The 18,146-nt window shown below is 43.3% G+C and overlaps 1 protein-coding gene across 3 annotated transcripts in view; it reads right to left on the minus strand.

Annotated features, from left to right (window-relative positions):
* LOC146081227 (macrophage mannose receptor 1-like) overlaps window positions 1-18,146 on the minus strand; it is a 610,592-nt gene that overhangs the window by 476,190 nt on the left and 116,256 nt on the right. For all 3 annotated transcript variants that reach the window (XM_083189333.1, XM_083189332.1, XM_083189334.1), the window contains exon 6: window positions 14,974-15,117. In XM_083189333.1, the coding sequence (XP_083045459.1) occupies window positions 14,974-15,117 (144 nt within the window). The remainder of the gene's footprint in view (window positions 1-14,973; window positions 15,118-18,146) is intronic.

Here is an 18,146-nt window from a genome sequence, read left to right on the forward strand (position 1 = left end):
AATTAGGAACGTGTGAGTTTAAGGATTTCACTGCTTCCTTGATACCCACATTAGAATAGGCAGCACAAAAATGTGCACGCTCTGCTGAACGCCTCTGGAGGAAATCTCACTCTCTGGAAGACTTCCTCCATTTCAAGTTTATTCTCTCCACCTACTGCGCTGCTCTCTCCTATACCAAACAATCTTTCTTCAAATCTCTCATCTCTTCCCATTCCTCCAATCCCCGACGTCTCTTTGATACTTTCAACACTCTACTTCGCCCTGCACCACCCCTCCTCCCTTCATCCCTCACTGCCACTGACTTTGCCTCCTTCTTCCTCTCTAAAATTGAGGTAATCCGACATGATATCTCCTTCCATACCCCCTCTGCTGCCCACCCACCCCAATCATCCTCCCCTACCAACTACCCCACTCGGTCATCCTTCTGCCCTACTACAGCTGAGGAAGTCCGCTCCCTCATCTCATCCTCTCCCCCCTCTACCTGTCCCTTGGACCCTCTCCCCTCCCTTCTCCTCAGTTCCCTCTCCCCCACTGGCTGCTCCCAGCTTGCTCACCTCTTTAACCTATCTCTTTCTACTGGCATCTTTCCCTCACCCTTCAAACACGCTCTGGTCTCGCCTATTCTTAAATAACCTAACCTGGACCCTTTATCTCCCACAAGTTACCGCCCTATCTCTCTTCTCCCATTTGCCTCTAAAATACTATAACGGCTGGTTTACAGGCGTCTCACCAGCTACCTGTCTGACCACTCCATCCTAGATCCCCTTCAATCTGGCTTTCGCCCACTTCACTCCACTGAGACTGCCCTAGTGAAAGTCACCAATGACCTGCTGTCAGCCAAATCCAAGGGTCACTTCTCCCTGCTTATCCTTTTGGACCTATCTGCTGCCTTTGACACTGTGGATCACCCTCTCCTCCTCCACACACTCCAAAACATTGGCCTCTCTGGCACAGTCTTCAACTGATTTTCCTCTTACCTCTTCAACCGTTCCTTCTCAGTCTCTGCCTCTGGCTCTAACTCACCACCTTCTATCCTTCCTGTCGGGGTCCCTCAGGGTTCCGTCCTTGGCCCCATTCTGTTCTCTCTGTACACCTCCTCTCTGGGTGCACTCATTAACTCCTTTGGCTTCCAATATCACCTCTATACAGATGACACCCAAATCTACCTCTCCTCTCCTGAACTGTCCCCCACTGTTTTCTCTCAAGTTTCCAACTGCCTCGCTGCCATCTCTACCTGGATGTCTGAGCGATTTCTGAAGCTGAATATGGACAAAACCGAACTTATTATCTTTCCCCCACCCAGAGGTATGCCCCCTACTAATATCTCTATCACTGTTAACAACACCATCATCTCCCCTGTTCCCCAACTCCGCTGCCTGGGTGTCACTCTTGACTCCTCCCTCTCCTTTGCACCCCACATTCAAGCCCTGGCCCATTCTTGCCGGTTCCAGTTACGCAACATTGCTCGCATCAGGCCCTTTCTCTCACAGAGTGCAACTAAGCTGATCATCCACTCATTAGTCATCTCACGGCTTGACTACTGTAATGCTCTTCTCACTGGCCTCGCTCAATCCCAACTAGCTCCTCTCCAATCTGTCCTCAATGCTGCAGCCAGGCTTATCTTCCTCTCCCGCCGCTCTAACTCTGCTACTCCCCTTCAACAAAATCTGCACTGGCTTCCATTCCCCTACAGAATCCTCTTCAAACACCTCACACTCACATACAGGGCCATCTCTAATTCCATTGCTCCATATATCTCTAACCTCATCTCTATTCATACACCCTCCCGCCCTCTACGGTCAGCTGACGACTGTCGTCTCTCCTCCACCCTGATCACTGCTTCCCATGCTAGAGTACAGGACTTTGCCCGTGCTGCACCCCTTCAGTGGAACGCACTCCCTCGCTCCATTAGACTCTCCCCGACCTTGCAAAGCTTCAAACGGGCACTGAAAACTCACCTATTCATCAAAGCGTACCCTTCCACTGCATAAACCAGCTGGTTCTCTGACCCCTTGCCTGTTTACATCCTGCTATCTAACCACCACCCCCTCGCTTGCACCTCTTGTAATCTGTCTGTCTCCCCTTCCTACTAGATTGTAAGCTCCTCCGAGTAGGGCCCTCTTCCCTCCTGTTGTCAAAGCCCACTTCTCTTCACATTTCACTCACAGCTCTCCTTTACTCCAACACTCAGTGACCATCTTCATACTCATCTCCATCATTGGTCTCAAGCCTCTAGTTGTATGTTGATTGGGTCCTCACTACTTACATTTAAGCTGTAATGTGTATTGAACTGTGGTGCTCTTTATTTGTACTGTATTTTTGTTATTTATTCAATGTTATGCCAAGTTTTGTCTCCCTGTATTGTTCCTTTGTCACGCACTGCGAAACACTTGTGGCGCCTTATAAATAAAATTATAATAATAATAATACTTGTAGATCTGTGGATGTATCTGATCATGCAGCTCAGAAATTGACAATCACAGCATACACTTGTCTACACTCTGTGGTCTATTGGGAGACTCTTTTCTATACCACTAAACCATACTTTTCCCATTGAGTGTGTTACATTATGTGAATAAGGACTGTACTACAATTGTTCATAGTCCAAAAAATTCCCACTCAGCATTTTGATTCCCCGGTGTGACCTTGGTGTTCAGGGTGATTGTACACGGACACCAGGAACACATTTCCACTAGTTGGGACCGTGGGTACATTTATCATTTCCCATATCCCTCTCCTCCTCCTGTTTTTCATTTTAGAGAAACTATCGCATAACCCCCTGACTCTCATCAACTATTCAATGCAAGCATGATGGTAGACAGCAGATATGGGGATAATGTTTGTTAGCACCTCATTCTAACTCTCTAACAATTCCCTTGCCTCGTGGCTCTCTCATTCACCCAGTCTGCGCGACCACCCCTGCAATGCCCAATGGTAACAGGGTTGTTCTGCTCTGATTTGGCCAAACAGCAGAAGCCCACCTTGACTCACCCCCCTACTGGCACCGGAAATAACCAGACAGGGATATACAGCCATACTTCACTGGATCGCCTGAAATCCATTCGAACTCAGCAGCTAAGCAGTGAAAGGCTGGACTAGTACCTATATGGGAGACCAATAGGGAATATCCGATGCTGTATCTAACAACTGGGACAGTACGTCTGCCTCTACTGCAAGGGTGCAGTCTCAATATACTTCACTTTTCCTCCTTCCCCTCTCCAATTGCTTGATCCAACTACGCCGACACTGCAGTAGAAGACCCAGTGGTGGTGGGGTGTGTCCAGTGTCATAATTGTTTGCCATTACCAGATTATATATAAATAAGGATATTTGGCAAGCAGTGTCTTAAAACATTTTAGCACTAAAATTATTCATAAGTGATTAGCCGCAATACCGCAGGATATATACACATTTAGACTCTAAAAGTTATCCACAAGGTGTGTCTACAGAAGTTTTAAATGCAATCTATTTTAAAAGCTTAACATTAAAAAGTTAAATAGTTACTATCATCTAACACTCATTTATCTATATAATTACTTTATAAAGCGTGCCCCAAAAAACCTACCAGATACCCTCTTAGTCTTTCTTTCTAGACTGCCTCTTTCAGTATATGTTCTGAACTTTCTTTGGGAGCACCACCAACCAGTAATCGCTAATCAGGTATCCCCTGAACAGCCGTTTCTTATGTTGGTCCATATCAATTGTTACCCCTTAATTCAATATTATCTAAGCCTGTGCCAACCCACCCCCTATCTAAACCTATATGGTTAGTTGCCAGATTTACCAGTAAACAACAATTGTAGGCTTATTGATGACAACAGAAAGCCCTATGTGTCATTCAGAGGCCACCGTGTGGCGATCACGTGATAGGCCCTTATTCTGATCTGTGCGGCCGGAGCCGCATACGTTGCTCCGGCCGCACAAACCAAACCCCGCCTACAAGACGGATCGCCACGGCCGTCCGTACGCGGACGGCTGGCGATCCGCATGAAAATGGTGGGGCGTACGCCTCCACCATGGTGGGAGCTGCCCCCTGCATTCGATGGTCGACGACCATCGAAGGCAGGGCCGCACGCTCCACCAGCTCACGCAAGCTTAGACCACACGGACAATCGTCCGTGTGAAAGCTTGTATTTGGGCGGAGAGCTGACATCCGGCGATGTCAGCTTTCCGCCCCCATCACTGGCGTCATAGCCTCATTACCATGCATACGCCCCGCGTTTGCATGGGAACGCCCATGAAACGCTGGGCGTATACATAGGTAAATGAGGCTATCAAGCCCCTCACGCCCCTATACGCCCCCTTTGCGGCGTATAATTTTTGTGTGCGGCGATTTCGCCTGCACATGCGCAGAGTGACCTCTGCGCATGTGCAGAGTGAAAACATCGGCGGTACGGCCGCACGCGGGCCGTACCGCACAGATTAGAATAAGGGCCATAGTTTGAACAGCTGAGCTATGAGATGTTCATTAATAGTGATGGTGTGCGTTTCAAGCCTCTTTCTGAAAACAATCATGTGATGCTACGTTTTCATCATGTGACCATCACACGACAGTTCTAGCAAGTGTCAGTAGCATGATTTTGTCAATATTGTATAAACTCCAAATATGTTCAGCAGAAGTGTAGCAACATTGCCACCATGTGGCCAAAAATATATATACATAATATACCAATGAAAGTTGTATATATGCATGCAAAGACAACTGGGCATATTTAATAGGATGAGAGATTCAAAAAGTGAGAGATTTGGTAAGAAATCACCAGTTTTTTAAAGCTGCAATCATTTACACTGCAAAACCAGTTTGATTTTGAAGTGTAAATGATTGCTGCTTTAAATTTCACCTAACATGTTTAATTCATGGTTCCACAAGATCAGGGCTGGGCAACACCGGCCCTCCAGATGTTAATGAACTACACATCCCAGGATGCTTTGCATTAGTTTTGCTATGTGGCCATGCGAGGCATGCTGGGATGTGTAGTTCATCAACATCTGGAGGGCCGGTGTTGCCCAGCCCTGCACAAGATGAAGGTAATAGCATATGTTATGCATGCTTAACTTTAATACAATTCATATCCATAAATAGAATAAATTGGATATATATAAAAATAAAACATTAAAATAACTATAAATAATAAAAATACAAAATACAAAAGTTCAATAATAAAAAAGTATTTATTAACCCTTTTGAGTGCCAACAACTCTGTGAGAGATGTTTAAAATATCCACTAAAATGCAGCGAGCCCCGCAAGGCAGTAGCGCACGCAGGGGGGGTTTCTGAGTACCTAGAAACCCCCCCAAGGAGTCTAAGGACCTAGGCTGAAAGCTGAGGGTCCCCTCTTTCCATGGGTACAAGAATTTTTAAAATCGGCCCTTGGGAACCGGAGATATCTGACTTCAAAGCAGTGGTCCCCATCCAAGCCTGTTAATTGCTCTTCCCAGTCAGATATTTCAGGTTCTGTCTGACTTACAGTTTTTCTGAGGGTATATTCCAAAAGCTGGGACTCTCCCCCTTTGATGGACACTAGTAGCTTGTCTCTACTGTGCCCAGAACCAGAGATATTAGCCTTCGAGCAGCTGGTTACTGCTCCAGCTCCACACACCTGGTATGTAGTTTTATATTCTCGTTGGCAGATTGCTCTGCCTCCTGAACTCTCATCCCATAGTCCCCAATACCATTTGGTAGGTGGGATTCTCTAGTTTTTAATTCCATTAAAATCTTAGAAATCTATTTCTGAGAACTGGAGATATCTGCAGTCAAGCAAGCTGTCCTCCCACCAGAAAATTATGAATAATAAGCCCACTCCACTATACACCCCTCCTCTGCATATTAAACATCCTCTACCACCCTGGAAGTTATGTATCAGGGCCCCTTCATTCAGCCCAATGCCCCCTTCTCCCACCCCATCTCCCACCATATGTGCAGTAAAGGGGTAATTGCAGGCCCTACATGCTGAGCAGTTGATATAATACCCCCTACCACCCGGGGGACATCAAAACTTCCCGCACCCCTACCGCTGGAGGATCGGTAGGTGCCCCAATACATTGCTATGCCAAGGGGTCTACTCTGCTGTTGACACCCCTGTATGTATGTATGTATGTTTTTTTTATATATATATATATATATTTATTATTATTATTATTTATATACATTTGGTCTATCTATAATACTTTAACTGACCCGGCATATACTGGGTCACCTAAGTGTCCATCTCCGTGCTTTGCTCCGGCCCTCTGGAAACCCCCTTCTGAAAATCCTGCGTTTGCCACTGCAAGGGCTTGCTGCACTCGCCATGCTTCGGGCTCGTTTTCACCGTCCGCTAGCTGCGCTTCGGGCACTTTATAAAATCAACTCCACGCCGACGTGGATAGTGGGGGTAAGAAGCAGTTGGGAGAATGCTTACCGCGTCCCCTCGCGGGGGTAGTGGGGGTGTGCTAAATGTGCTAAATCGCAATGAATCGCATCACATGCAATGTGATCCGTGAGCAGGGGAAACTTAAAACTACAAAAGTACCATTGCATCGCACGCGATTACATGCAATGCGATTTTCCTGCCACCGTGAAACTACACAAGATTATATTTCCAATATAAGGTGAACATTACAGGTCATTATGATGAATAAAAATGTTTGCTTGCCAATTTTCACACCTGTTTTGACGAATTCACTTGGCACTCAAAGGGTTAATAAATATTTTTTCATTTTTATTTTTAATATTTATTTTTATTTTATTTCCAGGCGTATTTTCGCAGCAATTAGCTTAGTAAATTAGGAATAACCATTCAAATGAACGGTGATTCCATACTCGTATTCTGTCGATGGCGTATACATTTGTATTCGTAAATACAAATATGAATCTGCCAATATGAATTTGCCATGAATACGAATACGAATTGTCATATTTTCGATATAGTAAATGCCAAAAATACGTGTAGGCAGTTGTATTTGTATATGCCTTCTTACGTATACATCTAAAATTGGCATATTCACCTTAGAAAATTTCCCCCATTGTATTTGAATGCATATACAGCTTTCATTGGTGTGTGTATATATATATATATATATATATATATATATATATATGTCCCAATAGCAGTCAGCACACTTCATTCACATCAACCGGGGGAATGCTGTAGCCATGTAAATGTAGTAAGGTGGATAATTAGAGGCCAGCATCACACAATAAATTAGCGAAAAAATAGCAAAAAAGCGAAAAGCTGTTTTTTTCGCTAATTTATTGTGTGATGCTGGCCTCTAATTATCCACATATATATATATATATAAATATAAATATATATATATATAAATATATATATAAATATATATATATATATATATATATATATATATATATATATATATAGATACAGAAGTACCAACACACTCGCCATTCCTAGGAATGGGGTGCAAACAGCACCCACATCCCAGGGTGGGGTGCGGTGGCCTGTGACCACACACTCTAGTAAATACAAACACAGGGGGCCCAGCACTCACTACAACAAACTAACTCACCTTAACATTCAAATAATCAATAAATAAATAATGGGGTTTTAGTTCATGAATTGATCAATGCATTTAAGCTTGCAGCCCATCGCCAAGGGACCCCATTTCACTGCAAGTCCTACACTAACTGGTTTTCTTGGGAACCTGGCACCTGCTTACACATCATAGCTAAAATGAACATGTGTTTTTTTTTTTTTATATATAGTGTAAGGAGTCTGCAGAGGTCCCCGCAGGGTGTCCCCAAAGAACAGGCGGCACTCAAAAGCTTTTAGTGATGTCCAAGATTTAGAAACCAAGAAGTGGTCTTTGGCGCTCGGGACAGGAGGGGTGTAACTTGTCCCCCTGCAGCCACCACGTTAGAGGATTGCTAGCCTCTAAAAATAGACAAGAAAAAAAGGAACGTGGGGCGCTTGGGTATGACAAGGAATTCACAATTTATTTAAAAAACATATACCACAACAATACATACAATGATACAATTAAAAACAAGATGTCACTAAAGTACTAATGAAATAAGCATTAAATGATCTATCCCCTTATGATAGGAAAAAAAAGGGGGGTTGATTTTAGATGGTAAAAGTCCAATTCATTTTCCAAGGAACAATGTCCTTTAGGAACAAGGCCGTTCACATAGGTGATTTACCGCGTTGGGCAAATTAGTGTGCACACTTTTATTAATTGCAGCACAGGTATCCTGCTCATAGAAGTAGTAGCAGTCACAATTTTTTTGTGTCTATTGGAGTCCCAAATAAATTGATTTTCAAACGCCCCCATATACAAATTAGCGAAGCTAGGCGCGAACCTGGTCCCCATCGCTGTACCGAGGACCTGTAGATAGTGACAGTGATCAAACAAAAAATTATTGTGAGTGAGAATAAATTTAATTGCATCCAAGATGATGCAATGGATCATTGCATCTCACTCACAGTAATTTTTTGTTTGATCACTGTCACTATCTACAGGTCCTCGGTACAGCGATGGGGACCAGGTTCGCGCCTAGCTTCGCTAATTTGTATATGGGGGCGTTTGAAAATCAATTTATTTGGGAAGGAAGCTATGCGTCGAACCTGATCCTGTATGGTCGCTATATCGACGACCTGTTCTTTATTTGGCACGGAGACACTTCCTCAGTTACAAATTTTGTTGATTATTTGAACACTAATAATTTTGGTTTGACCTTCACTTGCACACACCACCCCACACAGATTAATTTTCTTGATATTTTGGTGGAGGCGGTGGAGGGAACAGTGACAGTTACCAGCTATAAAAAAACAGTGGATGTGTGCAGCTTCATCCCATACGCTAGCAATCACAAGAAAAGCTGGCTAAATAATGTGCCTAAAAGTCAGCTACATAGGGTCCGGAGAAATTGTTCTTCAGATGCGAAATTTAGAGAACAAGCAGAGTCACTATTATGTGATTTCAAAAAACGCGGATACCCACAAAAAGTATTGGATGAAGCTGCACACTATTCTGAAAATCTTGACAGAAGTGAGATGCTTAATAAAAATAAAAATAAAAGTAGGAATCAAACTAAACACCAAAATGAAAACGCTAATAAAGAAACCCTTAATAAAAAGAATAATTATGATAAGAACCCCTTTTTTGTGTCTACTTATAATGTAGCGGCAAAAAAAATCAGCTCTATCATTAAACGGAATTATAAACTCCTCAGTACAGACCCAGTATTAAAATCCAACCTTAAAAAAAATCCCTCTATAATCTTTAAAAAGGCACGTAGCTTTAAGAATATTTTAGCCCCAAGTATGCTCAAAGACAGAGAAAGGAGCAACAAAAACTCAACACAAAGAACCCTGATAGGTCCAGAGGTTTGTGTTTTTTTTAGATGCAACCACACAAGATGCATAACTTGCGAATTTGTGAGTAATAAAAGACGGACAGTTGAGGCCTCTGTCTCAGGGAAATCCTTTGAGATAGGGTCATTCATCAACTGCTCAACAAGTTACGTTATCTATCTCCTTTTCTGCCCATGTCAAAAATACTATGTGGGACGGACAACACGTCAACTTAAAAATCGGATAACAGAACATAGGAGAAACATTGTGAAAAAATGTATGAATCACAGTGTTCCGAGGCATTATTGTGAGGCACATAATGGTGACCCAAAAGGGATGCTGGTTGTTGGACTCGAACAAATAAAAGCAACAAACCGGGGTGGGGATCGCTTCAGGACCTTGTGTAAACAAGAAGCAGCATGGATCCTGAGGTTGCAATCCTTAAAACCCCAGGGTCTTAATGACAATATAGATCTCGAGTTCATTTAACACTAACATTGTTGCTTCATGGGAATTTGGGGCTACTTAAAAAAGTGCGCTAGTTTAGTTTGGACTTAGCCCTCCAGTCTGCCGTTTTTTCTGCTTTTTCATTCCCCCCCCCCCCCCACACCCCCTCCTCTTCCCCACTTTTTCATCCCCACTCCCTCCTTCTTTCCCACCCCTCCTCTTCTTTTTTCCTCCCCCTCTTCCCCCCCCCCCCATTTTTGTCTCTTACTAATCCATTTGAATATTAGATGCTCCCATGTCTGATGGACCCATATACACCTTGAGACCATGTACAGCTAAGTGTGTTCACTATGTGTATATGAAAAGACTCCCCTCATCCTAGATATGTGAGCAATATTGCTCGGTCATATGTATGTGAATACATTGATTCCTCTCCCTCTATACTCTAGACATAAGCTTTACAATAATAATAAAAAATGAATTAATAGAACAAATAATTATAAAGTAAAGGTTAACAATTATGTATATATTTAGTATAAGTAGAAACGTATCCACACAAGATATATATCATAAAGTATAAGTGATTATGTATGTTTGTAAGTAATATGGTAGAGTAATGCCGTATAGCATTTCTATATTTGAAATAAATAAAAAACGTATTGTGCTGCTCTATTATGGAAAATGTGACCTGTACCTTTAAATGGATTATCCAACCCTCCAGTGCTGCTATAACCTGATGCAATGTATTTAGTACTAAAATAATAATCTCAGTGAACACAATTTGAAATGTTCTAGCTAAATGTGTAGTGCACTTGAGTGCGTTTATATACTCCCTTCTAGACATTGTGAATCTGTCCGCATGGCAGGAAAAACAAACAATTCAACTGTTTTTACATTTGCTTTTATTTGTATTATTATTATTTTTTTAAGACTGTGTGATGTGACCACTTTAGAAATAAGCATAAACATCGATTACCAATTTAAAAGTACAATAAACAGAGGACATTGGAAACCTAAATGCCTTTTAAATGAGACAGGTAATAATGGAGACCGTGATGATTACCCAATAAGAGACACCTGTATATGCAAACAGCACAGCTATTTAAGCATGGTATGGAGACTGAGCACCATACTTGGTTGATAAAGCCGCCCAGTGTGCGGCAAAACGCGTCCTACAGAGTATCCAGATCCCCTGCTGAAGGTACCTGCCTACTGCTGCCTTAAAAAACCGGAGAAACCTCCTTCACCAGCCGCCGACTCCTGACTCCAATAGACACGCTGTGGCAGAGCGTAACACGGAGATAACATCGATTGCGGCAAGGAGACGGTACCGGCCAAATACAACAACCGGCTGCGCGCTCTCATTCAACAGCTGATCCAGCCGAGAGGCACAAGCAAGCAGGCGCTACAGTGCAGTTGCACTAATCCATCATTGCCGATACCTGCCAGCGCTACAGAGCGGTAAGATCCACTTTAAAAATACAGGACGGACACTGTCACTGCATTCTGTGTGACAGAAGTCCTGTGTTTAAATTGTGACTGCTACTACTTCTATGAGCAGGATACCTGTGCTGCAATTAATAAAAGTGTGCACACTAATTTGCCCAACGCGGTAAATCACCTATGTGAACGGCCTTGTTCCTAAAGGACATTGTACCTTGGAAAATGAATTGGACTTTTACCATCTAAAATCAACCCCCCTTTTTTTTCCTATCATAAGGGGATAGATCGTTTAATGCTTATTTCATTAGTACTTTAGTGACATCTTGTTTTTAATTGTATCATTGTATGTATTGTTGTGGTATATTTTTTTAAATAAATTGTGAATTCCTTGTCATACCCAAGCGCCCCACGTTCCTTTTTTTCATGTCCAAGATTTATAATTTAAAAGGCAAGTACAAGAAAAGTCATGTCGACGTTTCAAAGCCTAACAGGATTTTTCTTCAGGACGTTTGTCTTGTAAAGGTGCATAAGGTGCATAGGTGCTGTGCAAAGAATAGGAATATATATAAAATACAATGTGGCCTTCGTCTTGCGCTAAAGGATTTTTATATAAGCTGCTACTCTGATAAGGCTCTCCTGTTAGTGAGAGTCTGACAGCAAAGGATTTATCGGAGAGGGCTGGACTTAGTACCACCTAGTCAATCATACAATAGTTACTGAATGATACATCAATCATATTTCATATGACAATTCTTTGTCCACTTCCAGAATGACACGTGAGATTTGTTCAGGATAAAATTTCTTTATTGAAACCCAACGCGTTTCGTCAGAACCACTTCATCAGGGGTGTGACGAAAGAATTTAATATTAGGCCTGTGTGGCAGCTAATTTTTCATTCAAGACAAGGTAAAATCTATGAGATGATAGATTTGGGGGGAAGCCATTCCGGCTTAGTATGCTAGATATTTCTGTAAGGATGGGGTCCTTAAATATTGGACTCACAGGGCCTGAAAAGTTGAATCACCTCCAAATTACAATCGTATTGATACAGATGCACCTTATAGATCAAAATGAAAAATAGATCCAGATAAGAGTATCACCTCTCAAATATTCACTGCAGTGTAGTAAAATCCCAAGCTCCTACACTGAATATATATATATTTTTTTTTTTCACATGGTGGCAATGTTGCTACACTCCTGCTGAACAAATTCTATATGAATAAATGGGCATCGCCAAAGGCGTAACTACCATAGGTGTGTGGGGGGGGTTGCAAACTGCTATGGGGCCCAGAGCTGAGAGGGGCCCAATTTGCCTGTCAAAGTTACATGTGCTGTATACATTTTTCAGAATTAGGTGATAAATAGGGGCCCTTTCAAATTTTTGCTATGGCGCCCACATGTATCCCAAATGTATCTCTAGGGCCAATATTAACCAACCACAATAAGTGCATTTGAATATTAGGGGAATCAGCTGTAAAAAAGGATTTAATGAAAAGACAGATCTTACCTGATGTCTGCGCGTTCATTCACACTGCAGCCGCCATGTCTCCACATCCCCAGTGACATTCCCGGTAACTTTAGCACTACTTATATTTTTTTATTTTTCTGATATATAGGCACAATCCACTACATAAGTAGCATGTCCCTTTTTTCCCAGTATGTGAAGATCATTGGGAGCTATTCGCCTTCTCATGGTAATACCACACAGTCGTTCCCCGCCCCCCCCCCCCCCCAAAAAAAATGCACTTTCAGATCGTGATGAATGACTCTATCACTTATATAAAGGCATTGGCAAACGCTCGCCACCCCTGCCCAGAAACCCCCATCCTCTTTGCATGTGGTTCAAATGATGACAATAGGAATGGTATATAATACGATTACTGGAGTCGTCGCCACATGTGTAAGGGACAGAGTGGAACTGCTGCACATGCCCAGTGGTAGTAACTTTAGGTTTGCTGTGTCCTCAGTCATTGCACTGGACCAGAGAGTAGTTGCCAGAAAGAAGAGACAGGAGCAGTGCAGTACTGGTGCTATTAAGTTTGTGTCTTTATTAATTATGGTAACCTTTTCCTGACAACTTATTTATATTATTTTAATATTATGAATATTAGTACTGTATTCCATTCAGTATCCTGTGTATAAAAAGACTAGAGTGTACATTAATGTTAAGGGTCGTTACTAGGTTCTACTAGAGCACCCCCAGACTCCCGCTCTTCCAGTGAAAAATTTGTGGACTGCATTTGGAAACCCCCCTCTAGAAATCCTGCGTTTGGCACTGAAAGGTAAGTTAAAATGTTTTTACCTTCTTTTGGCTAAATTAAATAATAAATAATAGACTCCTTAGAGTTAACTTGTTATATATATATATACTGCATTGTCTTCACTGTAAAACTGGACCTAATATTACCCATGCTCAGTACAATTGGTACCTGTGTAATATCTGGGTGCCCGATTTTTTCATTGTATTACATCGCATCGCATTGCATGCAAAATAGTGGCATACAATTCATGCAATGCGATTTGTCATTGTAAAGACCTGATTTTTAATTGTATAGTCACCCATGGGTGATTTCATACCCCACTATCCAACTACGCATGGAGTCGATTTTATATAGTGTGGGGAGCGCCGCGAGGGGACGCAGAATACATGTAAAGTAATCTGCGTCCCCTCGCGGGGCTCGCTGCACTCACCACGCTAAAATCAACTCCATGCGTAGTTGGATAGTGGGGGTATGAAATCACCCATGGTTGACTATACAATTAAAATCGGGTCTTTACAATGAAAAATCGCATCGCATGCCTTAAGTAGTGTCATGCGATGACAAAATTGGGCGCCCAGATAATACACAAGTACCATACAATTTTTCGGGAAAAATAGGTCTAGGAACCCCAAGTCTGGGAGACATAGGGCCAGATTCTATAAGCTTCAAAAGTGATAAAATGGAGAGTGATAAACAGCCAGCCAATTAGCTCCTGTCTGACATTTTTCAAACACAGTCTGTGACATGGCAGGTAGGAGCTGATTGGCTGGCTGTTTATCACTGTCCATTTTATCACTTTTGAAGCTTATAGAATCTGGCCCAGAGAGAGTGAGAGAGAGAGAGAAAGATAGAGAGATAAAGAGAGATAGAGAGAGAGAGAAAGAGAAATTGTATTTAGAAACAAAGGCACTCACAAGGAACTTTAAAATAAAACTTATCTTATGGAAAGTACATTACAGGTTCAGGAACCCAGTTCCTGATGATGTCATATTTAATTAGAGGTTCAGGAACTGAATTCCTGCTGGTTCCTGCTGAAAAAAAGCACTACCCATGATGCACAGCAGTATCCACACAGAACAGCCAATCACTGTAAATTTTTACTACAGTATGTGATGTGCTGCATACTGTGTTGGCATGATATATATCAGGGTTACCGACTTTATAATTCTCCTCTCCGGGAGAAGCCCAAAGAGGAGAGTTCCAGCAGCCGCTCAGGGGGGCGGGGCTTAAGTGTGACATCACCAAACTGCCGAATTCACGGATCTCCGTGGAGGGGGCGGGGCTAAAATGACGCAATTGTGTCATTGTAGCTCCGCCCCCTCTGAGACCCGAGGATTGTGTCATTTTAATGCAGCGATCCGGGGCGCAGGAGGGGGACCCCCCTGATTCCGGGAGGGTTGCCCACCCTTCCGGGGGGCCGGGAGGGGGTTCCGATTTTCCCAAGTCGGCAACCCTGATATAAATAAAGCTTAGTGATAATATTATGCAATGTTTCTGCATACAGTTATAAGCCATTTGTATTCTACCTGATGGAGTGATGAAAGATGAGGTGCTGTTGCCTTTTTTACAAATGTATCCCAACTTTTGACCGCACGCTCTGTTTTCCCACTTGGAGTTTTCCCCAGGGTTTAGCACCACACAGTTTTTCCAATGTTCAGTTGATGGATTTCCTACAGAAAATTACAAATTGACTTTATTTAGGAAAAAAATGAACAATAGTTTAAAATCTGTATATCCTAGTTTGGGATCGTGTCTATTAGTCTTTGACATGCACCCCTATTGGCACTCCTAGGGGGTAAATTTACTAATGTCAAATGAAAACAAAATTAGTAGGGTTCCCAAATATTTTGGCAACCAGCACAGGCACAAACAGCCTGCAGGCTAATGCCACAGCCGGGGGACACTTTTTATACAAAGTCCCCCCACCAAAGCATCAACCTGGGGCTGGTAAGTTTAGGCCATAACCCCGGGGGAGTGAGAACCCACAATAAAGGGGACACCCCCAGCCCAGACTGAAGCCCGGGGCTGTCCCCTGTTCCCCATGCAGTGAGCACCGGGCTGATGGTATATACATGTAAAAAATTGATTAATAAACATTGGGTTTTGTTGTGGAACTACAAGCCCCTGTCCCCCCACATGCAGGGACTTGGTGAACCACATGTACCAGCATGTTTGGGATTAATGGTCTTTGCTGAGTCTCGTAGTTCTACACAAAACCAAAACCCATGGACACAAAGCCAATGTCCAAATAAATCACACATACCCAGAAAATTAAAACTTTAATACATGCTGCAATCACTCATACATACTTACCTATAGGGTCCAATGTACAGATCGGGCAGGCTACATCCTGGCTGGCGGATCGCCAGAACGTCCCCGCGGGCAGGCGCGGGGACCCCGGGTGACCACCGACAAGCCGGCGGTCACCCAGGGGAAGCGACGGAAGCGCCGTCGGAAGGGGACGGAAGCGCCTCTCGTGCGCGCGCGTCCCCTTCTCGCCATCTATATGGCGCTGGCGGGGGATGGCGGCTGGCGTCGCCAGCGCCATCCCCTGCCAAGATGGAACCTGCCCCATCTGTAGGTCTGTCCTCTTCTCCAGTAGAAATCTTTAGGGTACCAGTGAAAATAAATTATGCTCACCAGCTCCTTCAGTATAGATCCGGCATAAATCATCTGTTCCTCTGGCTTAGATCCGGTGTAGATCGCATCCTCTTTGATTCATAGTAGGCATCCACAGGTCATGTCAAACACTGTGCCCTCCCTTAGCCATTCAGGAGTGGGCTCCATAGACTCCCATGTTAAACATTAAAATGGGTGTCTATGGGCAGTTCCCACCATAATCACCCATGTAAAAATTTTACCATGGGCATCTATGGTAGGAACAGCCCATAGACACCCATGTTAATCTTTAACATGGGCATCTTTGTAGCCGTGAACAGCCAGTCAGACACGGAGCGCCCCAGAGCCTGCTCCTGATTGGCTAGGGGAGGACCCGGTGTATAAGGTCATTTGGGGAATTCCTTCAGCTTGGAACAGAGTGTCTTTTATTGGGAACACTCCCCCAGGGTCCGGGGCCACAGGTTGATGCTTTGGCCAGGGGACCTTGTATAAAAAGTGACCCCCGGCTGTGGCATTAGCCTACTGGCTGCTTGTGTCTGAAGCTTGTAGCCAAAATACAGGTGACCACTACTCGTTTTGGGACACAGGACCAGCACATGAGCCTGGTGCTGGTTATATATATATACAGGGGGACCCCAGCTTCCTTCCCCCCCCCCCCCACACCCTGTATTTCTGCAACCAGGACCGGCTCGATGAGCCTGAGGCTGATAATTGCCAGACCGAGAGACGCAAGTCTGTTTTTAAATGATTTACTTAGTTGTAAAATTGTGTCTTATGCTGAACCAAAGGCCCAAGATTGTAATTTGTTAAAGCCTCCACCATAATGTTAGAATGTGTTTGCATTGATACTCAATGACAGCAATGAAGTCAGGTGTGGTGTTGTTGTTGTTTGAAACACACGGCTCTTGACTTGATAGCTTGTATGTGTTGATGAATTCCACATTCACTCCACTCCTGAGATTTATTTTTTATGTGTTCTGTGTGTTTGTGTGTGTTGTATTGTTTCTGTGTGTGTTGTAGTGTATGTGGGTGTGTATTGTACTGTGAGTGGTGTGTTATGTGTGTATGTGTGTGGTGTTGTGTGTATCTGTCCAATGTGTAAGTGTTTGATGTGCGCTTTGTATGTATGTGTGTGTTCTGTGTGTGTTGTAGTGTATGTGGTTGTCTACTGTACTGTGAGTGGTGTGTTATGTTTGTATGTGTGTGTGTTGTGTTGTTTGTATCTGTTCAATGTGTAAGTGTGTGAGGTGCACTTTGTATATATGTGTGTGTGTAGTGTGCTGTGGGAATCTGCACAATGTTTAAGTGTGTGTGTTCTGTGTGTTTGTGTGTGTTATGCTGTTTTTGGGTGTGTGTTGTAGTGTATGCAGGGGTGGATTGGCCTGGTGGGAAACTGGGGTATTTTCCGGTGGGTCGGCTTTTTTCAGCCACTAAGTGGCCACTCACCCCCCCTGGCTGGGCCACGGACCACAGGACCGCCATCCCTGCGGTTAGCGGCCGTAGCACTGTGCCCAAAACCAAGATGGCCGCTGCCAGCCTGTCTTACAGAACTAAAAATGTGTGTGAGACTGGCTGACTGCTGACGTCATCTGATCTCCAGCAGACAGCAGCGCGCAAGAGTTTTTTGCGTGTTGGGGATCAGATGACAACAGGATGGGTGGCGGTGCGGCAGAGCACTAAGCGGGTCGGGGAGCTACCTTACTAATACGCGGGTCGGGGAGCTACCTTACTAATACTACTACCTAATTATAATAACATTGATCAACCTAATTAATTAGCTGGCTGCCTATGTATATATACAGTATATATTATGTATATGTATTTATATATAAATGTATATTTATATATATATTTATATATAAATATATATATTTTATATAAATATATATTTATACCGCCAGGTCGCCCAATCGTGTCGGGCATTAATTCCTTGACCTCACTTTTAACCAAATATGTTGATGTTCATTCTTAAAATTTTCCAACCCTGAGGACACCTGTCATCTGACTCCATCACCAATATTGGAGCCTCTAGCGATGTGAGACACTGTGGCCAAAACAGCTCGCAGCCCCACCACATCAA

The sequence above is a fragment of the Crinia signifera genome, chromosome 5, assembly GCF_055691185.1.
Source record: "Crinia signifera chromosome 5, ASM5569118v1, whole genome shotgun sequence".
Classification (NCBI taxonomy): domain Eukaryota; kingdom Metazoa; phylum Chordata; class Amphibia; order Anura; family Myobatrachidae; genus Crinia; species Crinia signifera.